The 17,015-nt window shown below is 25.5% G+C and overlaps 1 protein-coding gene across 1 annotated transcript; it reads left to right on the forward strand.

Annotated features, from left to right (window-relative positions):
* Positions 1 to 666: 666 nt before the first annotated feature.
* LOC124945781 (pectin acetylesterase 9-like) lies at positions 667 to 5,049 on the forward strand. The gene is made up of 10 exons (XM_047486277.1): positions 667 to 689; positions 2,746 to 2,842; positions 3,304 to 3,390; positions 3,469 to 3,593; positions 3,682 to 3,742; positions 3,857 to 3,913; positions 3,985 to 4,062; positions 4,152 to 4,257; positions 4,329 to 4,477; positions 4,565 to 5,049. Exons 1-10 carry the CDS (start codon positions 667 to 669, stop codon positions 4,667 to 4,669), a joined length of 888 nt encoding a protein of 295 aa, XP_047342233.1. The 3' UTR covers positions 4,670 to 5,049.
* Positions 5,050 to 17,015: the final 11,966 nt, after the last annotated feature.

The raw sequence follows: 17,015 nt of genomic DNA on the forward strand, positions 1-17,015 counted from the left end.
TTACTAATTAATTTATTTTTCTTTCTTCCAACTAATTAATATCTCTCCTCCATGCAATTGAATTGTGATTTTTTCTCTTTTGTTTTCTCTATTATTTTTTTACTTTTCAATTAATTTATTTATCAAATATTTATTTCGCCCTCTTTTTACTCATTTTTTTAACTTTGAACATATAAATGTTTATTTAATTTTTATCATTTTCTATTTCTCAATTATCAACATATTAAGCATATTACTAATGAGATAATCTTGATTTTATTTTGGGTTAATTTTTTAATAATTGCATCGTAGTTTTAATAATTGCAATCTGGTCTCGCAAATATCTCATTTAGAAATTAAGAACGAAATTAAATTATAAAATATGTTAATCAAAAATATTAAAAGAATGATAATATTATACAATGATCCTATAGTGATCTTAAACTTTTATAAGATTCAAAATATAAACTATAAATAAATGAACAAACTACTATGTTAATAGTTTAATCCAAAAAATAAATACTTTAAGAAATTTTAATGGAGAAAAAATATGAAAGATGGAGAGAAGATAGAGGGAGGGGTTTAGCAGTTTGAAAAAGGAATAAGAATAGAGGGGTTTGGCCGTTTGCGAATAGAAGGAGAAGAGAGGTGAGTTTGGTTTGAAAATGGAAGGAGGAGAAAACAGGAATGGAAAGAGAAGGAGAAGAGAGGTGAGTTTGGTTTGAAAATGGAAGGAGGAGAAAACAGGAATGGAAAGAGAATAGAGAGACGAGTTTGGATGTTTGGAAATGAAAGGATAAGATATATAGAGGGTTTTATAATGGAAATGGTGCGCGACACAAGAAAAATAGGGTTTGATTTATTATATAATAAAAGATATAATTGTTGAAGGTTAGCACAATTGATCTTTTTTGGGAAATTTTATGGGAGTCTAAGTTGGCTACTAAGATCTCATTTTTTGGTTAGAGTGTTATTTACGGCAAAATTTTCACTAACAATAGATATATGTAAAAAGAATGATTATTGTCTTGTCAACATGTGCTAGCTAGTTTGAATCCAGCTCAATAGATTAGTTTGATTTGTTAATTTTTGTATGATATAGAGAAAAAATATCATTATAGTTGTTTATTCACAATCACAACTTAGACCTTGTTCGTTTCAGGTTATTTAAATAACCTAAAGGGAGAAAATAATAATTATGAGTGATGATTTTGAGAAAATGATGATGTTTTTTTAATAAAAAGACCTAAAAGGTACTCACATATATAAATAAAATAAATAATAATAATTTAAAACAGAAGGTATTTTAATATTTTGGTTAATGAATTAATTGATTTGATGGATGAAAGAAAGAGTGATGTAATAATTGATTTTATTGGGTTAAAAATCTGAATAGAAATAATGCCTTAATTATACACAGAGAATACATTTAATCAAATGAGCATGATATTTGTTTTTAACCAAAACAAAACTTAGGTCATGCTATTTTTATAATTATTTGAGATTATTAAATAATTTATCATCTATTTAAAATATATTTATATATTTTTTCCCAAAAAAATCAACTTTTCAATAACTCAAATCAATAATATTACTTAAAAATAAGCTCAAATAATTCATAAATGATTTTAAGAGGTTTGTTTGATCTTGGGTTAATCCAAAAATGTTTGATCTTTGTTTAAGAATTAGATTATTTAAGTTCATTTATTATTTTACTAGTACCTTAAATTTATAATAAATCAAGTTTTTAAAAGACCCGGAAGATATTTAGTTTAATTGATGAACTGAAAAGTATTGTTGATGGCAACATGGCTTATTATAATATCAATTAAGCTCATTTGAAATTATTTTTGTATAAGTTATTGAAAATTTAGTTATTCAAGTAAATAGATATTAAGATATAAATATATTAAAAATTATTTTTATTTTCTAAAAATTAAAAAATACAAAAATTAAATATTTCTCAGTCAGTACTAACACTCAATTAACATAACCCATTCTGAGCTTATACTTATATTTTCTATTTCTACTAAATACAAATACTTATAATTTATTCTATGTAATTTGTATTTTTATCCAGCTTATAACTCCTGGTACTTTTGTACCTTCATTCTAGTTAAGAATTGCTTTTTTTACATATTGATTTTATAAGATTGATTTTATAAGTAGTACAAAGTTATGAATTAAAAATGGAGTTGCTCCAATAAAACTTGGATAGAGTTGTGCCAGAAGATTCCGATTCAAAATAAAATGCATAGGAAAAGAAAGTAAAATTCATTAATTATTCATTAAAATCTCATTTATAGAATAGTAAGAAACTCATAAATTTAGATTTTAAATTTCGAATATATTTCCATTGGCAATTCAAATATTTTAGAACAACAAGTCTTCATATTTGGATAAAAAAAAATGATTAACACTCAATGATATCAGGCTTATCAGTATTTATAACTAACTAGATGTAATGTAATGAGAATAACTTGCTTTCAAATAATAATTAAAATATTAAATATATTGCCTTACATAATAGACATATTTTTATTTAGAAGATTTCAGAATCTAAATAATTAGCTTTTATATATGAATATTGCCTAATTTCTTCCCACATCCTACCCCAAACATCAAAATCAGAAAAGCAGAACATCCATTTGTGAGCATCATAAACTAGTTTATGAGATAATCAAAACCAACACTATCAAAGGACAATCAGAAAAACAGTTTTTATGCTGATTGAGATGATTCTTACAGGATACTGCAATAACAAAGCTATAATTTGATTGCAGATTTTTACAACTGGAACCGTGTGAAGATAAGATATTGTGATGGAGCATCATTTGCTGGGGATTCCAAGTTTGATAATGGGGTAAGTGGAAACATCAATATTCTACCAGTTAGACTATTTGGAAACTGATATTTTTGTTACAACTAGAAGAATCGTATTGAAAAATTGTCAAAGATTTTTTTTAATCATGATCCAAAGTTTCATTTGGTGTATAAATTATCTTTTATATCATGATCCAAATTATAGTATACTTTTTTTGGATCATCATCAAATTATTTATTAGGTCATAATATAGGTTATTTTTAAAATCATTCTAATTTTTGACAACATAAGAAGTATAAAATTTTCAATATCTGATAAAAGTGTGACTAAACAATCCAGTATTCTTTAACTCCAACAAGTGTAAAGGATTAAATAAAAATCACTTTCTTTCATATCCATAGAAGCTAAACTTACTAATCTCTGAAATAGTCAAGAGTTGTTTGTAATAATGAAGTATTTACCTTTAGCCCAACACTATTTTAACTTATAATGAGAAACAGACATCATTACTTTACTTCAGAGGGCAAAGGATATGGAAAGCAATTATCCATCATCTTCTTCCCAAGGGCTTAGGGATTGCAAAAAAGGTATTATCTTTGTACTTATGATTTCTTTTTTAGTAATCATTAATATTTTCAACAAATTATGATGATTTTTCTCTGCAGGCTTTGCTTTCAGGGTGCTCAGCAGGGGGTTTGGCTGTTTTTCTGCAATGTGACAATTTCACCAGTTACTTACCAAGAAATGCAACTGTTAAATGCCTAAGTGATGCCGGTTTTTTCTTGGACGAGTTATAATCTTTTACTCAATTCAATCTCTTTTTCTCCTTTATCTAAACAAATAAAAGTAAATTGATTTCTTTTCTCCTTAATTTGCAGGAGAGACATTAGTTTGAACCACACAATTAGATCCTTTTATGAAGATCTTGTTTCATTACAGGTACATAATCCCAGTAATTCATATAAGTCTTCAAAACTCACTCATGAAACTTGAATCCCAATCAGTTCCACATTTATATGATATAATGATGACAATTGAAAGGTTTCTTTACAGGGGATAGAGCAGTTTCTGGACAAGAACTGTACAAGCTCCCTCTTCTTTCCAAAACTAGTATGATCTCCATCTAAAGTAATTCATACAAATTTTACACTTATGTGATGATCTATGCTATTTTTTTTCAGTGTTTTTTCCCTCAATATGTGCTACCATATATCAAATCACCATTTTTCATCTTAAACTCTGCTTATGATGTCTACCAAGTAAGATTCCTTTCATATCTTATATCAAATGTCATTTTCAGAATGAGGTTTACTCACTTACAATAGATTTCCTTTAAATGTAACACCAGTTCCATCACAATTTAGTTCCCCCTTCAGCTGATCCAAAAGGACATTGGTACCACTGCAAGGTTAATCCGGAACAATGTAATATCAATCAGATAAATATCTTGCAAGGTTAGCTTTTCACCCTTCAAAATAAAATCATCATATTTTTCTTCACAATATATATTTTTTTTTTAATTTAGGATTCAGGCATGACATGATTGATGCGTTGAAGTCATTCTACGAAGAATCAAGGAGAGACGGGATGTACATAAATTCGTGTTTCGCTCATTGCCAGAGCGAGTCACAAGACACATGGTTAGCTGTGGATTCTCCTAGAGTACATAATAAGGTTAACATTTAAAAAATTTCTTACTATTTATTTGTTCTTAACATTGTTATTTTTTGTGACGTGTAATGAAAAATTGAATCTTGTTAGACAATTTCCGAAGCGGTTGGCGATTGGTACTATGGGAGGAGGATTACAAAGGAAATCGATTGCGCATATCCTTGTGATAAAACATGTCACAATATAATTGGATGAGAAAATGAAGAATTTCAGGTATAATATATTTATATAAATATATTGGCTTATCTTATGTTATGCTAATTAGTTGAAATGCTTAAAGATGTTAAATTGGGAAACATAAAAGAGAGGCCTAACAGAAAGAAAATTGAATTTGGTAAGGGTAAAGGAGATAATGATGCAAAATAGACAGCAACATAGAGCTTAGAAATCATTCTTTCATACACACATTACAAATGGTGTGTATGCCATTGAACTTTGAGAATTATTTATACCAAAATATTTTCCTTATTATGTATATGGGATTAAGAATTGTATAATGTTGTTGACAAACATAAATTTGTTTACTTAGATTTGATTTTATTTGAAAACACAAAATTGAAAGAGGTTGTTATGACAATGCATTTTGTGTTAATATCCTTTATAGACTAATTTGAGATGTGCAAATGATTAACAAGCTTATCTTATCAATAAAAAAAAATAAAAATAGTTAGAGCCCTATATTTACAAATCAATACAAATTATTTGTAACCCACCAAAGACCAGTGGTAAAAGTCGGCTTAAAAGATCAAAATATCACGAGTTTGATTATTTATAAAGCGCTTTGAGTTGAAGCGGAGATATTGACGGTAGTGTATCATACTAGTCTTCTTAATTAAAAGAAAATTAAAATTATTGAAATAACATGAAATCCTACTTACTTTTAAAAGACATTTTAATTTCCAGAAGTTTTTTAAATTTAAATTCAAAATTTTCAATTAGAATATTCTCTCTTTAATTTTATCTTTAATATTTAAATGTAATTTTTACTATTGAACTACATTTATTTTTATGAAAATTGTGGAATAAATTACCACTACAATAGTCTACCCAAACTAATCCAGCCTATTCGTAAACATAATTTTTCACTCCAGAAACTGTTTTTCCTTTTATTTGGGGTCAAATTTGTATTATATTTTTTTTTGAAAACAAATACAAATAACACTAATAAAAATGATCAATAAATAAATAGCAAATAAACCACAAACATACATAAGTGGTACAGTGTTGATTAATAAGCCTCAAGAATAGATGAGATTTTCAATGAAACTTTTCTGACATGATCTAAAAACTGATAAAAATTATTATCTTTACTTATTTTTTAAAATTTAATTCAATCGTACTTTTTATATTAACAAAATTAAAATATCTTTCAATTTGTTTTTTTATTATCAGTTTGTAAAAACAATTATAATAGTAAAAAATCAGTTTTAAAAAACTCATGATAATTCAAATTATAAAAATAGCATCCCAAATTTCATACTTTGGAAAAAAAATGGTTTCATCATTTCAAAACATATGCTAATATGGCTTGAGCTCTTATTCCCTAGTGCATCAATCCCCTCCCTCATTTAATAAGAACACACATTTTAATTTTAATTTTTTAATAACTAGTGAGAAAAAAATTCATATTTTTAAAATAACTATTATTGTTAGGGATATTATTGTTAGGGATATATTTTGTTAGTTAAGTTGAATAAATTATATATAGTTAAATTTAATTAGGAAGGAATAAGTTAAATATTTTTTAATTTGTAAGTGATAGATTATATATTATTCAGTGAGTTATTTATTTAGGAATTAATATTTTTTTTTAATTATGAATAAATATATTATATAATTTATTAGTATACTTTTTTATTTATTTATTTAAAAGTTAACAAATTAGATTTAGATGGTTTAAATATAATAAATATATTATAGAATATATTAGCTAGATTTGGGACATATATATATATATATATATTTATTTATTAAGTATGGTGGGCCTTCGACTGTTGTGTAGAAATTAATAAAGTAAGTATTTATATGAATATAATATAATATAATATAATATAATATAATATAATATAATATAATATAATATAATATAATATAATATAATATAATATAATATAATATAATAGTAATAGTGACATAAGTCACTCCGGACTGTAGACCTCCATGAAGCTATTGATTTACGGGCATTAGGCAATGACCTACAAAGTCACCAGCATAATTATGTCATTTTAAGTGCACATCTATACAATTTTATCATCCAGCACAATTATGTCATTTTAAGTGCACAACCATACAAATTTACCATCCACAAGAAAGATATAAAAATCTAAAGTCAACAAATTAATTAAAAAAAGAAATAAATATATGAAACATCAATGAACAATGATGAAAAAGTATGATTATATCCATTGACAACAACATGCTCTATCAAAAGTTACCAATAAAGGATAGAATATATAAAATAAAATAATAGTAATAAACATAGGATTAAAGACATTATAAAATAAATAAATAAAATAAAGAATATAGTCATAACTTTGTTTGGTGATTGATTAGTTCGATGTTTCAAAATTCATTTGCTTTGTAAAACTCAGAAAATAGAAACAATAACAATTGAATATTTAGAATACCAAAAAGGAAATATAACGTTAATATCATAACGTCAATAAACATGATGAAAATAAAACTCAAATTTTATAAAGATCTTTATCCAAGTGTGTTTGATTTTTACTTAAAATAAGAGAGAAATAATTACTAAACTTATAAATTAATAATCTAATAGTTTTGAAATGTTTAATGAAGATTAATTCGAATATTAACGTCTTACCATTGACTTGTTTATAACTTTTGATGTGATATTTTGTGTGAAAACTTTAACTTATGAATTTGTAAACATGAGTTCTTCATAATATAACCAAAACAAAATAAAAAAAAATATCAATATCATTGTCCTTCAACTGAAATAATAACATTGGCATGTATATTTTTTAAACATAAAATTTGAGTACAATTAGAAATATTCAATTTAAATCTCCACTTTTGGCACACTAATTATTAATTCAAGGTGATTATTCCAATCAACTTATAATCGTTTAACATATACATATACACCTCTTCATAATATAATAATAATAATAATGTTTAAATTTAAAATATTTGGAGTGTTGGATTGAGACTTATGATTAATTTGGATATTTATATTTATCTGAGACTTAGTCAAATTTTTATCATAAACCCGATTGTAAGTTAATGAGTATATAATAATAATACTTAAATTTAATGTGTTCGGATTGCTTACTAAAGAGTCGAGACTTCTTTTAATTTGAATATTCATGTGAAGTAGGTCGGATTTTTTTTTATCATAACAGATATATAATAGATTTGGAATTTGAGTAAACTTATTAATGGAATATAATTAATTGTTTTAAAATAAATAAATAATTATAATAAATAATTAAACAGAAAATATTTTAAACTAAAATATGTATAAATAATTAAGAAAAATGATAGTGAGAGTGATGTTGGACTGCAACTCCCTAGTGACCTTCCACTTGGCAGCCATATTGAAAAAAAGAGAGCACGGTGGACTATAAAATTAAGGAAAAATAAAGAAAATATAAATTAATAATATTTTTTTTAATCCCTCTCCATTCCATCTCTTCCTCATTCTCTTCATTTTCGATTTATCCGTTTCCGTTCTTCTTCCTTCTTCCGCATTTTTAGCTGTCTTCTTTATTCTTCCGCGACTTCGACTTTCTTTTTCCATTTTTTGCGACTTTGAATTTCGGGGATTTGTTCTTTCTTTTGAGTATCTTCTTCAGTAAATTCTAAAATGATAAGTTTTCAATGGCGAATAACAATGTTACCGAACAGTTCAAACCCTAAAATCATTTACTTTTACTTTTCAGGAGAATCAATTTCTTTCCACTACATCCAAGTCGAATACTAATAGAAGGTAAGTTCCTGAACATTATCATCATGTAGTTAGGGTTATCCCGGACATGTCCATGTTCGGGAACTTAATTTAATGTTTGGAATTTATTTTTATTTCTATTTCTAGTTTCTGGATCTGTATTCATTTAAAAAAACTTTAGTCACACATTTAGAAACAAAACCTAAATATTAGAATAGACCTACTGATACTACACATTTTAAGCAAGTTAGGTTTTTGGATCTGTATCCATTTACAAAAACCTTAGTCGAGGGGCTACTGAAACTACTCTTAGTCACAAAAAATAAAACCTAAATATTAGAATAGACCTACTGATACTACTATTATTGTGCTACACATTTTAAGTAAGTTAGGTGTTTATTTTAATAATTACAAGTTAATGATAATAACTCTTAATATTCGGTTAAAGATAATAACAAATTTGAGTTACAATATAGAATCTTAAACTAATTGTAATTCTAGCCAAATTTTTATTTTTAGTTATATAGGTCCTGAGTTTTAATTTTATTGGCCAAAGTTATATAGATTTATAAATCTGCCCAAATTTTTATTTTCAGTTATATAGATCTATAATGGCACCAACATTGAATTTACAATTCTAGACATTTTCAGAAAGGTTACATTTTAAGTTATATAGGTCTAGAAATGACACCAATATTGAATTTGTAGGATAAAATATGTTGTGGGGATCCTGAAGTCAAAAGTGAACAATGTTAGGATCCAATTTCCTGGAAAATCAAATAAATTTGTTGCATTATATATGAAATGAGTTGTAAATTAATACCATTTGTAGCATTGTAACATTGTTTGGTTGATATATTATATATGAAATGAATTGTAAATTAATACCATTTTCTTATTATAACCCCCAAGAATTGCTTCCCTCCGTAGTTTAGCACGTGTCGTAGACACGTGGCAATACAGGGTAATATTGTGGGGAGGCTCGATGTTCGGATGAGTTTCAACCTTGATTTGCGTGGTAGGATTCTTTTAAAAAAATTATTATTTTAAAAGATTTTTAAAATAATTCTTGAGAGCTTTTGGAATTAATTATGTAAAATTAATTAATTTTATTCAATTTTTTATAATCTGGGGCCAACTGATAATTTGGCCAAAACCTAGTTTAAATTAATTAAACATAACTAATTAAAAAGTTTATTGATTTAAAATTAGTGTTGCCTATTGATTTTATGAAAATCAATAAAATAATACGTGTATAAACGTATTTATACCAGAATTTTTGTAAGGGGTTCGTATTTTGGTAACGCTCGGGAAATGGCTTTCGCACTATGTCATTCGCATTCGTCAAAATACGTTTTATTTAAATAAACAAAGTTTGGCTACTTAAAATTTATTTATAACATTTATTTTCTTTAATTAGTAGTCTAGTGGTCCTAAACAAGGATAGGTTTAGATTGCATAAATAATTGTACAAAATTATTTAGACGGCCGTAAATGCGATTGTGTGGATAAAATACAAAGTAAATACCCTGAAAAATATCATAAAAGTGTTAGAATTTAAAAATAAATTCCAAACAAGATTTTAGCCAAAATATCGATTTAGGAAATATCCTGAAAATATTGAAATATTATTTTCTGACCTTTCGAGATTATTTGAAAATGGTTTTGGGTTCCAAAATTACAAAAATAATTTTGGATTTTGAAAAGTAGAACCAAACATGCTTTAGGACTCGAATCCTAGGGTTTGAGTTTGGTTTTGGTGATCTGGGATCGGACAAGCTCACTCTAGACCGGGGTGGTCTAGACCATGGCTTAGGCGCATGAGTCAAGGGACCGGAAGGCTCGATCTAGAGTTCGAGAGACTTGGTCTCGAACTCAGGCTGCTCGGTCCTTAACTCATTCTTCTCGGTCCTAGGTCTGGGAGACTCGGTCCTAGGTCTAGGTTTCTTCGGTCGTGGACCTGAGAGGATCGGTCCCAGATCAAACTTCTCGGTCCGAAGTTTGAAACCTCGATTGAGTCTCAAGATTTTTCCTCATTTTTGGCCACCATTTTTTCCACATTTTCGGCTGTTTCTTTGGCCTTGGCATCATCATCTATCCGATCAGCTTCATCAGTCTGACCGGTCTCAAGAATTTTACTTGTTACTTCGGTTTCCGTAACCCGATTGACAACATCCACAACGTCATTAATTTTATCTGAAGTCCTCTACTGGACTTCTTCAACCGCACTCCAACAGTTTGTATAGGGGAGTTCCTAAGTTCAGGAATATGAGTTAGGATAGGGGTACTTACCTCATGGGTCAAAACCCCCTTAGATGTAGATTTGTTGGCTTTGCTTGCCGATAATTCTGCAGGATTTGGTGGAGGAACTTGTTAGGCTACGTTCTGCTCATCATCCGGATTAGCCGTAGTTGGTTGAGGAGAAGCCGTGCGGTTGGAGTCAGATGGTCGTGCAGAAGAACTTCCTTTCAGAGTCAAACTCTAATCACTACAAAACAAAATGAAAAACAATATTTCTTTAACTTTGACTTTCTTGTTAATTATTATTATGACAGGTTAGTCCTTCAATTAAAAAATTATTAATTACTAAATAATCTTTAGTTATATATATAAATACATTTTATTTAATGATATTTTCAATAATTTTCAATATTTATAAATATATTTTTTTGTAAATATATAAATATTTGTTAGGTACAATTACAATATTGACATCTGAGGATGGATTTAGAGCAATAAAGAAAAGTCAATTGGAGTGTCAACTAACTTGTCCTTTCAAGTGCGGATTAAATCATATGTCAAAGTGTATGGATGGAACTTGCATTTGTGGTTAATACATTGAATTGTCAAGTTTGATCAGATCAAAATAAATGAATCATAATTTGTAATAATAAATTATTGTGATGTTAAGAAATAATTGAAATGTTATGGGTAATTAGTTATTTTATTAATAATAAAATAAAATATTTAACCACATATTTTATTTTTTAATCATTAGTAGGATGGGTGAATATAAAAAATCTAAAAACTTTAAAAATAAAAATTTGTCAAGATCAAACGAATAAAGGCATACCAAATAAATCCAAACACGATACAAAAAAATCTGGAAGGAAGGTATTAATTGGACGGTGAGAAGATATGAAGATTTTTAGAGATAATAAATATTTGTACTTCAAAATTTCTGCTTAAGTATTTCTCGGATTTTTTTGGAAACAGTGCACACTATTCTTTATACTATTAGTATATTTAATATACTAATAGGTAGCGTTTGGTTGGTGGTACAAATTATATAAGGTATACGTTGTATAGATGTATAAATTGTAACTAGGTATAAAGGTATAAATAATATAGGGTAGTATAAATTGTATAGGTTATTAATGTTTGGTATGAATTATAATAAATGATATAAGTTGTATATGGTTTATAATTTTGTGTTTGGTATATAGTATAAGAATGTAGTATAAGTTATATAAATATTAATTTAAAATGTTAATTATTATTATTATTATTTTATATTTATTTATATTATAAATAATATTTTTTATTATTATAAATTATTGTACTATTATTTAATAATTAATATAAATTTAATTAACATATAAAAAATTAATTATAATATAAACGATAAATTATTATGTTTATTTAATTTAAATATTATTAATAATTGTAATAAAATAAAAATATTATTTAAAATATAAGTAAATATAGAAAATAATAATTAATTAAATTATAGTTATAAAAATAAATAAATATTTTTTAATTAAAAAAATTGAATTATTTAAAAAATAGCAATATTAAAAATAATTATATATATAATAATAGTATTATTAAAATTAAATAAAATATATTATATATATTATATAATAATATAGTATTAATAAAGAGTATAATGAGAAATTAAAAATTAAATGAAATAAGAATAGTGTTATACCTAGGGGACTAGTTACTATTTTATATCAAATATGAGGTACAAATTATATAGGGGTATAAATTTATACCAATAGTAAAAATGTAAAAAACACCGTATTAAAACACTATTGGTATAGTTTATATTATACCAATAATGTTGTACCTACTTATACTGTCAACCAAACATAGCCATAGGATATCCTACGTTGTATAAGCAAAATATAAACTAAGTTTTTATAAAATATTTAATTTAATTAAAGAGAATATATTTATATGAAGAGAAAATATAATATATATATATATATATAATTAGAAGAAAAATAAAAAAGAAATTAATTATTAGTAGTTGTTTCATAATATAAGTAAATTGTATGAAATATTTATACATAAATTATATATATATATATATATATATATATATATATATATATATCAAAATAATTGTCAAAATAATCATGAATTTTTTATGTTTATGTATTTATAAAAAGACATAATCAATAACCAAATAAACAACGGTTAGAGAACAACTATTAGAGTAGTCTACTTATTTTATAAACATATCTTCAAATATTAGACCTACAAAGAATTTTTAGGTAAACATATCTTTAAATGTTGGACCTATAAAAAAATTGTATAAACATATATGATCATTATAAACCAAAGGAAAAAAATGTACACATTCAAAAAAAAAAAAATTAAAATATAACAAAAATTAACCCCATAAAAGAGAAAAAAAACTACTATTAAATTATGGAAAACTAGATCTAAAATATTAAAATATTTTTAACAATAGTTACAAGAACATACACTTAAAATAAATCTATATATATATATATATATATATATATATATATATATATATATATATATATATATATATATATTGATTTCATTATATATAAAATGTACATTAAATTATAACGCTCCACATAAAAGTTATGCAAAATATAAGAGTTTAGAGGTAGCCACCAAAATGCTAGAGTCTTGTTTTCATGCGAAATATCTCCATCAGTTTTTAGATTTACGAAAAATTTCCAAACCCTAGCCATCTAGTGTCCTAACCAATGAAGGTAAAAAATATCCTCTTTAACGGACCAGGTAAACAGTTCCCTTGATGAGCATAAGGCGAAATTTCTTCCTATACCTCCTCAACTTTGCAATTCCTTCAAGTGCGAAATTCTACACATATCTACTACATATATGAAGAACTTCTTAGAATGGACAAGAAAGGCTTCACAAGCTTAATAGGCCACAAATCTCGCAAACCAAGTTTGATGATTATATCAAAATCGTGAAAAAATCCAGTATACCGATACATTAAATTTAAGAAATATCTTTCAGAAGAGTTGAGAAATATTAGCTCCTTGTACATAGCTAAAATATTATTTCGAGTCGCATAATCCACCAAGAAAAAATAATCGAAATAGAGACCAAATGCATTTACAACAAAATATTGTTTATATATATATAAATAAATATGTAATATTATATATAAATATAAAAATTATGAAGGTAATTGCATTTATCAATGTGAGAAAAATTACCGATATTAAAGGTATATATCAAAAATATCGTACCGTAATATATCGAAAATATCGATTTTTAAGGTATACCGAAAAATAATAAGGTATGATACTGATACCGAAATTATTGTTACAGTAAAGGTATGAGATTTTTAAAATTTTGGTATATCGAGATATATACCAAAATACTAAAATAGTATTTATAAGTTAATATATATATATATAATAATTATAAGAAAATAATTAAATAGATTTGATATTAATTTAATTATAGAAATATAATTTTTGAATAATATCAAAATATAATTATAATGAAAATTATTCAATATATGCAATATCTACCTTACCGAGGAGTTTAATTTTTTTTAGGTTAATATGTTTTTTAGGTATCAAAGGTATAATATTGATACCGTACCGAAATTAAGGTATGTCGAAATCAAGGTAAGGTAAATGTAGGTATATCGAAATCAAGGTAAGGAAAAGATATGCATTTTTGTATACTAAAATTTTAGGTAAGGTATAAGGTATGGATAAAACATTAAGGTATACCGTACCGACCCACTCCTAGCATTTATAACAAAAAAAAATTGTTTATATCTTGAATTAATATTTAATAATAAACTCAATTAATATAGATAATTTTTTAGATGATATATGTTAAGGTAAAAAAAAATTAATAAAGAAAAGAGAGTAGGAGAGAGAAAATATATATGGATTATACCTGATAACATGAATTATTGTGGTGCCTTTTTGCCTTGTTGATTTTAAATGAATATCGATAAAATGTGTAAGATTTTGTTGCAATTGTTAAATTCTGAAAAAAAACAGTGAACAACGGATTGTTGAAACATAACGTAATACAAATTCAATTATCGAAAATATGATATTGATAGAGAAAATGAGAAGATCATACCGAGACTAAACGATTTGAGGTTATAACAATTGTATATGACACTCTTCTCTCTTCAATTGGACATTTTTTTTTTTAAATTGGACCTTGTTGATCTAAGATTATTTATTGGAACTCTCTTTTAATTGGACCTTGTTGATTAAGGATTATTTATAGGTAGAAAATAGTTGGGTGAGAAGAAATATGAAAAGTCTAGTTGGTTTAATTACAATTATACATACATATGTTGGATGTTGTTGCAGATTTCATAATTAATATTTAGTGTTAAATTCAATTAATTAGAAGTTTTTAGGTTATTTAATTTAAAGTTAAATTTTATAATAAGATAACTGAAACCTTGAATTAATATTTAATAATAAACTCAATTAAAATACATCATTTTTTTAATGAGAATTCATCAAGTTTATTTTATTTAAGGATAAATTTTATAATTAATATTGGATAAATATATAAGTTAAATTGGTGATTTTTAATAAATAAATTTTATATTAAATGTACAACTCAATTAATATATATATATATATATATATATATATAATTATTTTGATAGAATTCATAAGGTTTATTTGATTTGAAAATATCTAATTTGAAGTATTAAGATATTTAATAATAAAAAAAAAGAATATATATATATATATATATATATATAATATGTGATTTTTTAAATATAAAATTTATGATTTCTCTCATAATACATATATTTTATTTATAAGGTAGGTGCATTTATAAAAAAAAAAATTATTTATATATATATATATATATATAATTTATTAAGGTATGTGTATTTATAACTAAAAAAATAATTGTTTATATATATATATAAATAAAATAATTTTGTAATATTATATATAAATATAAAAATTATAAAGGAATATATATATTTAAATAAAATAAATATAATATATATATATATATAAATGTGCATTTATAAATCAAAAAAATTGTATATATATATATAAATAAAATAAATATAAAAATGATGAAGGTAGTTGCATTTATAAAAATAAAAAATAAAAAAATAAAATAATAGTTTATATATGGTAAGTCTCATATATAATTTCCTTTATAAAACAAGATTCTACAATATATTTTTTTAAATATTTTTGAAACCAAAAAATTGTTAAATTAGTGAAACTAAAATTTTGTAATTTATTGTTTAAATTTATTATTATTTTGTTCGATTTCTATTTTGTTCGGGTTGTTTATTTCCTATAAGACTACATTAATTTATAAAATATTAATTAAAAATAAAAATAATCTCTCACCTTAAATATCCTAACTTAAAAATTAAAAATAATCTCATTACAATGCATTTAATTCTAGTGATTTCTGAAAAGGTAGATTCCAATTTCTGCATATGTTATAGTTCTGCTCATTGCTTGGAATTCTCCTCCATGTTCCCACGAGGGCGCCATAATCCGATACAATTTCTCTCCACATCTCTTCAATGCTCCTACGGATTCTGTCATAAACTTTTGCGTTTTTCTCCATCCATATGTTGTAGACCACTACTCCAAAGCCACATTTGAATATGTATGTTGTGAATCTGTTTCCTTTGGATTTGAGTACTACTATCTCCGTAATTTCTTTCCATTCTTTCGGGAAACTAATCAGTTACAAACTCTTTACAAAATAATCCCAAAGCTCCATAACAATATTACAACTTCCAAATAGGTGATTAGTAGTTTCCTCGTTTCCGTTGCATAGTAGACAGTTCACGTCTGGGGTCTGGAGTGTTGAGTCTTTCTTAGAAGAAAAGTCATAGGATGAATGGGTATCGTGGAATGATCTTGGCTGACCATACAAGAGCAGCCTAATCTACTTTCTATGCTTTTTCTTGAGTTACCTCTCATATTCTCTTTAAAACTAACTTCCCATTGTCTTCGACTTTCCATTCATGAACGTCGGGTCTGTCGTGAAGTTGTATGCTGCTTATGTGATCCAGTATCATCTGCCTTTCTGGACTCTTCTCAGGAGTGAGTCCCAATTCCTTTCTTTGATATCTTTGATTTTCGCCACTACACGGTCTCTTCTAATGCATATATTCTTGAACTCCTCCTTGTGAATGATAGCCTGATTTTCAAACTAGGTGTTGTGCCAAAATAGAATGCCTTTCCCGTCCCTTAGCCGAATGTCATAGAAATCTGCTATATCGTTTCTTAGTTTAAGAATTTTCTTGAGTGACTAGCTCATACCTTCGTTGATTCTTAAAGTCTAGATACTGGTTTCCTATTTCATAAACCTCATGTGTACCCATTTGATCCATAATGATTCCTAGTTGTATTTCAA

The sequence above is a fragment of the Impatiens glandulifera genome, chromosome 1 (genome assembly GCF_907164915.1).
Source record: "Impatiens glandulifera chromosome 1, dImpGla2.1, whole genome shotgun sequence".
In the NCBI taxonomy this organism is placed as follows: domain Eukaryota; kingdom Viridiplantae; phylum Streptophyta; class Magnoliopsida; order Ericales; family Balsaminaceae; genus Impatiens; species Impatiens glandulifera.

What these genes read in the sequence shown, in the direction of transcription:
- LOC124945781 (XM_047486277.1), top strand. Translation starts at nt 667, where the DNA reads ATGGAAAGAGAAGGAGAAGAGAG. An exon ending in ATTCCAAGTTTGATAATGGG is followed by an intron (nt 2,843 to 3,303) that starts GTAAGTGGAAAC and finishes AATGAGAAACAG; the next exon opens with ACATCATTACTTTACTTCAG. An exon ending in GCCGGTTTTTTCTTGGACGA is followed by an intron (nt 3,594 to 3,681) that starts GTTATAATCTTT and finishes CTTAATTTGCAG; the next exon opens with GAGAGACATTAGTTTGAACC.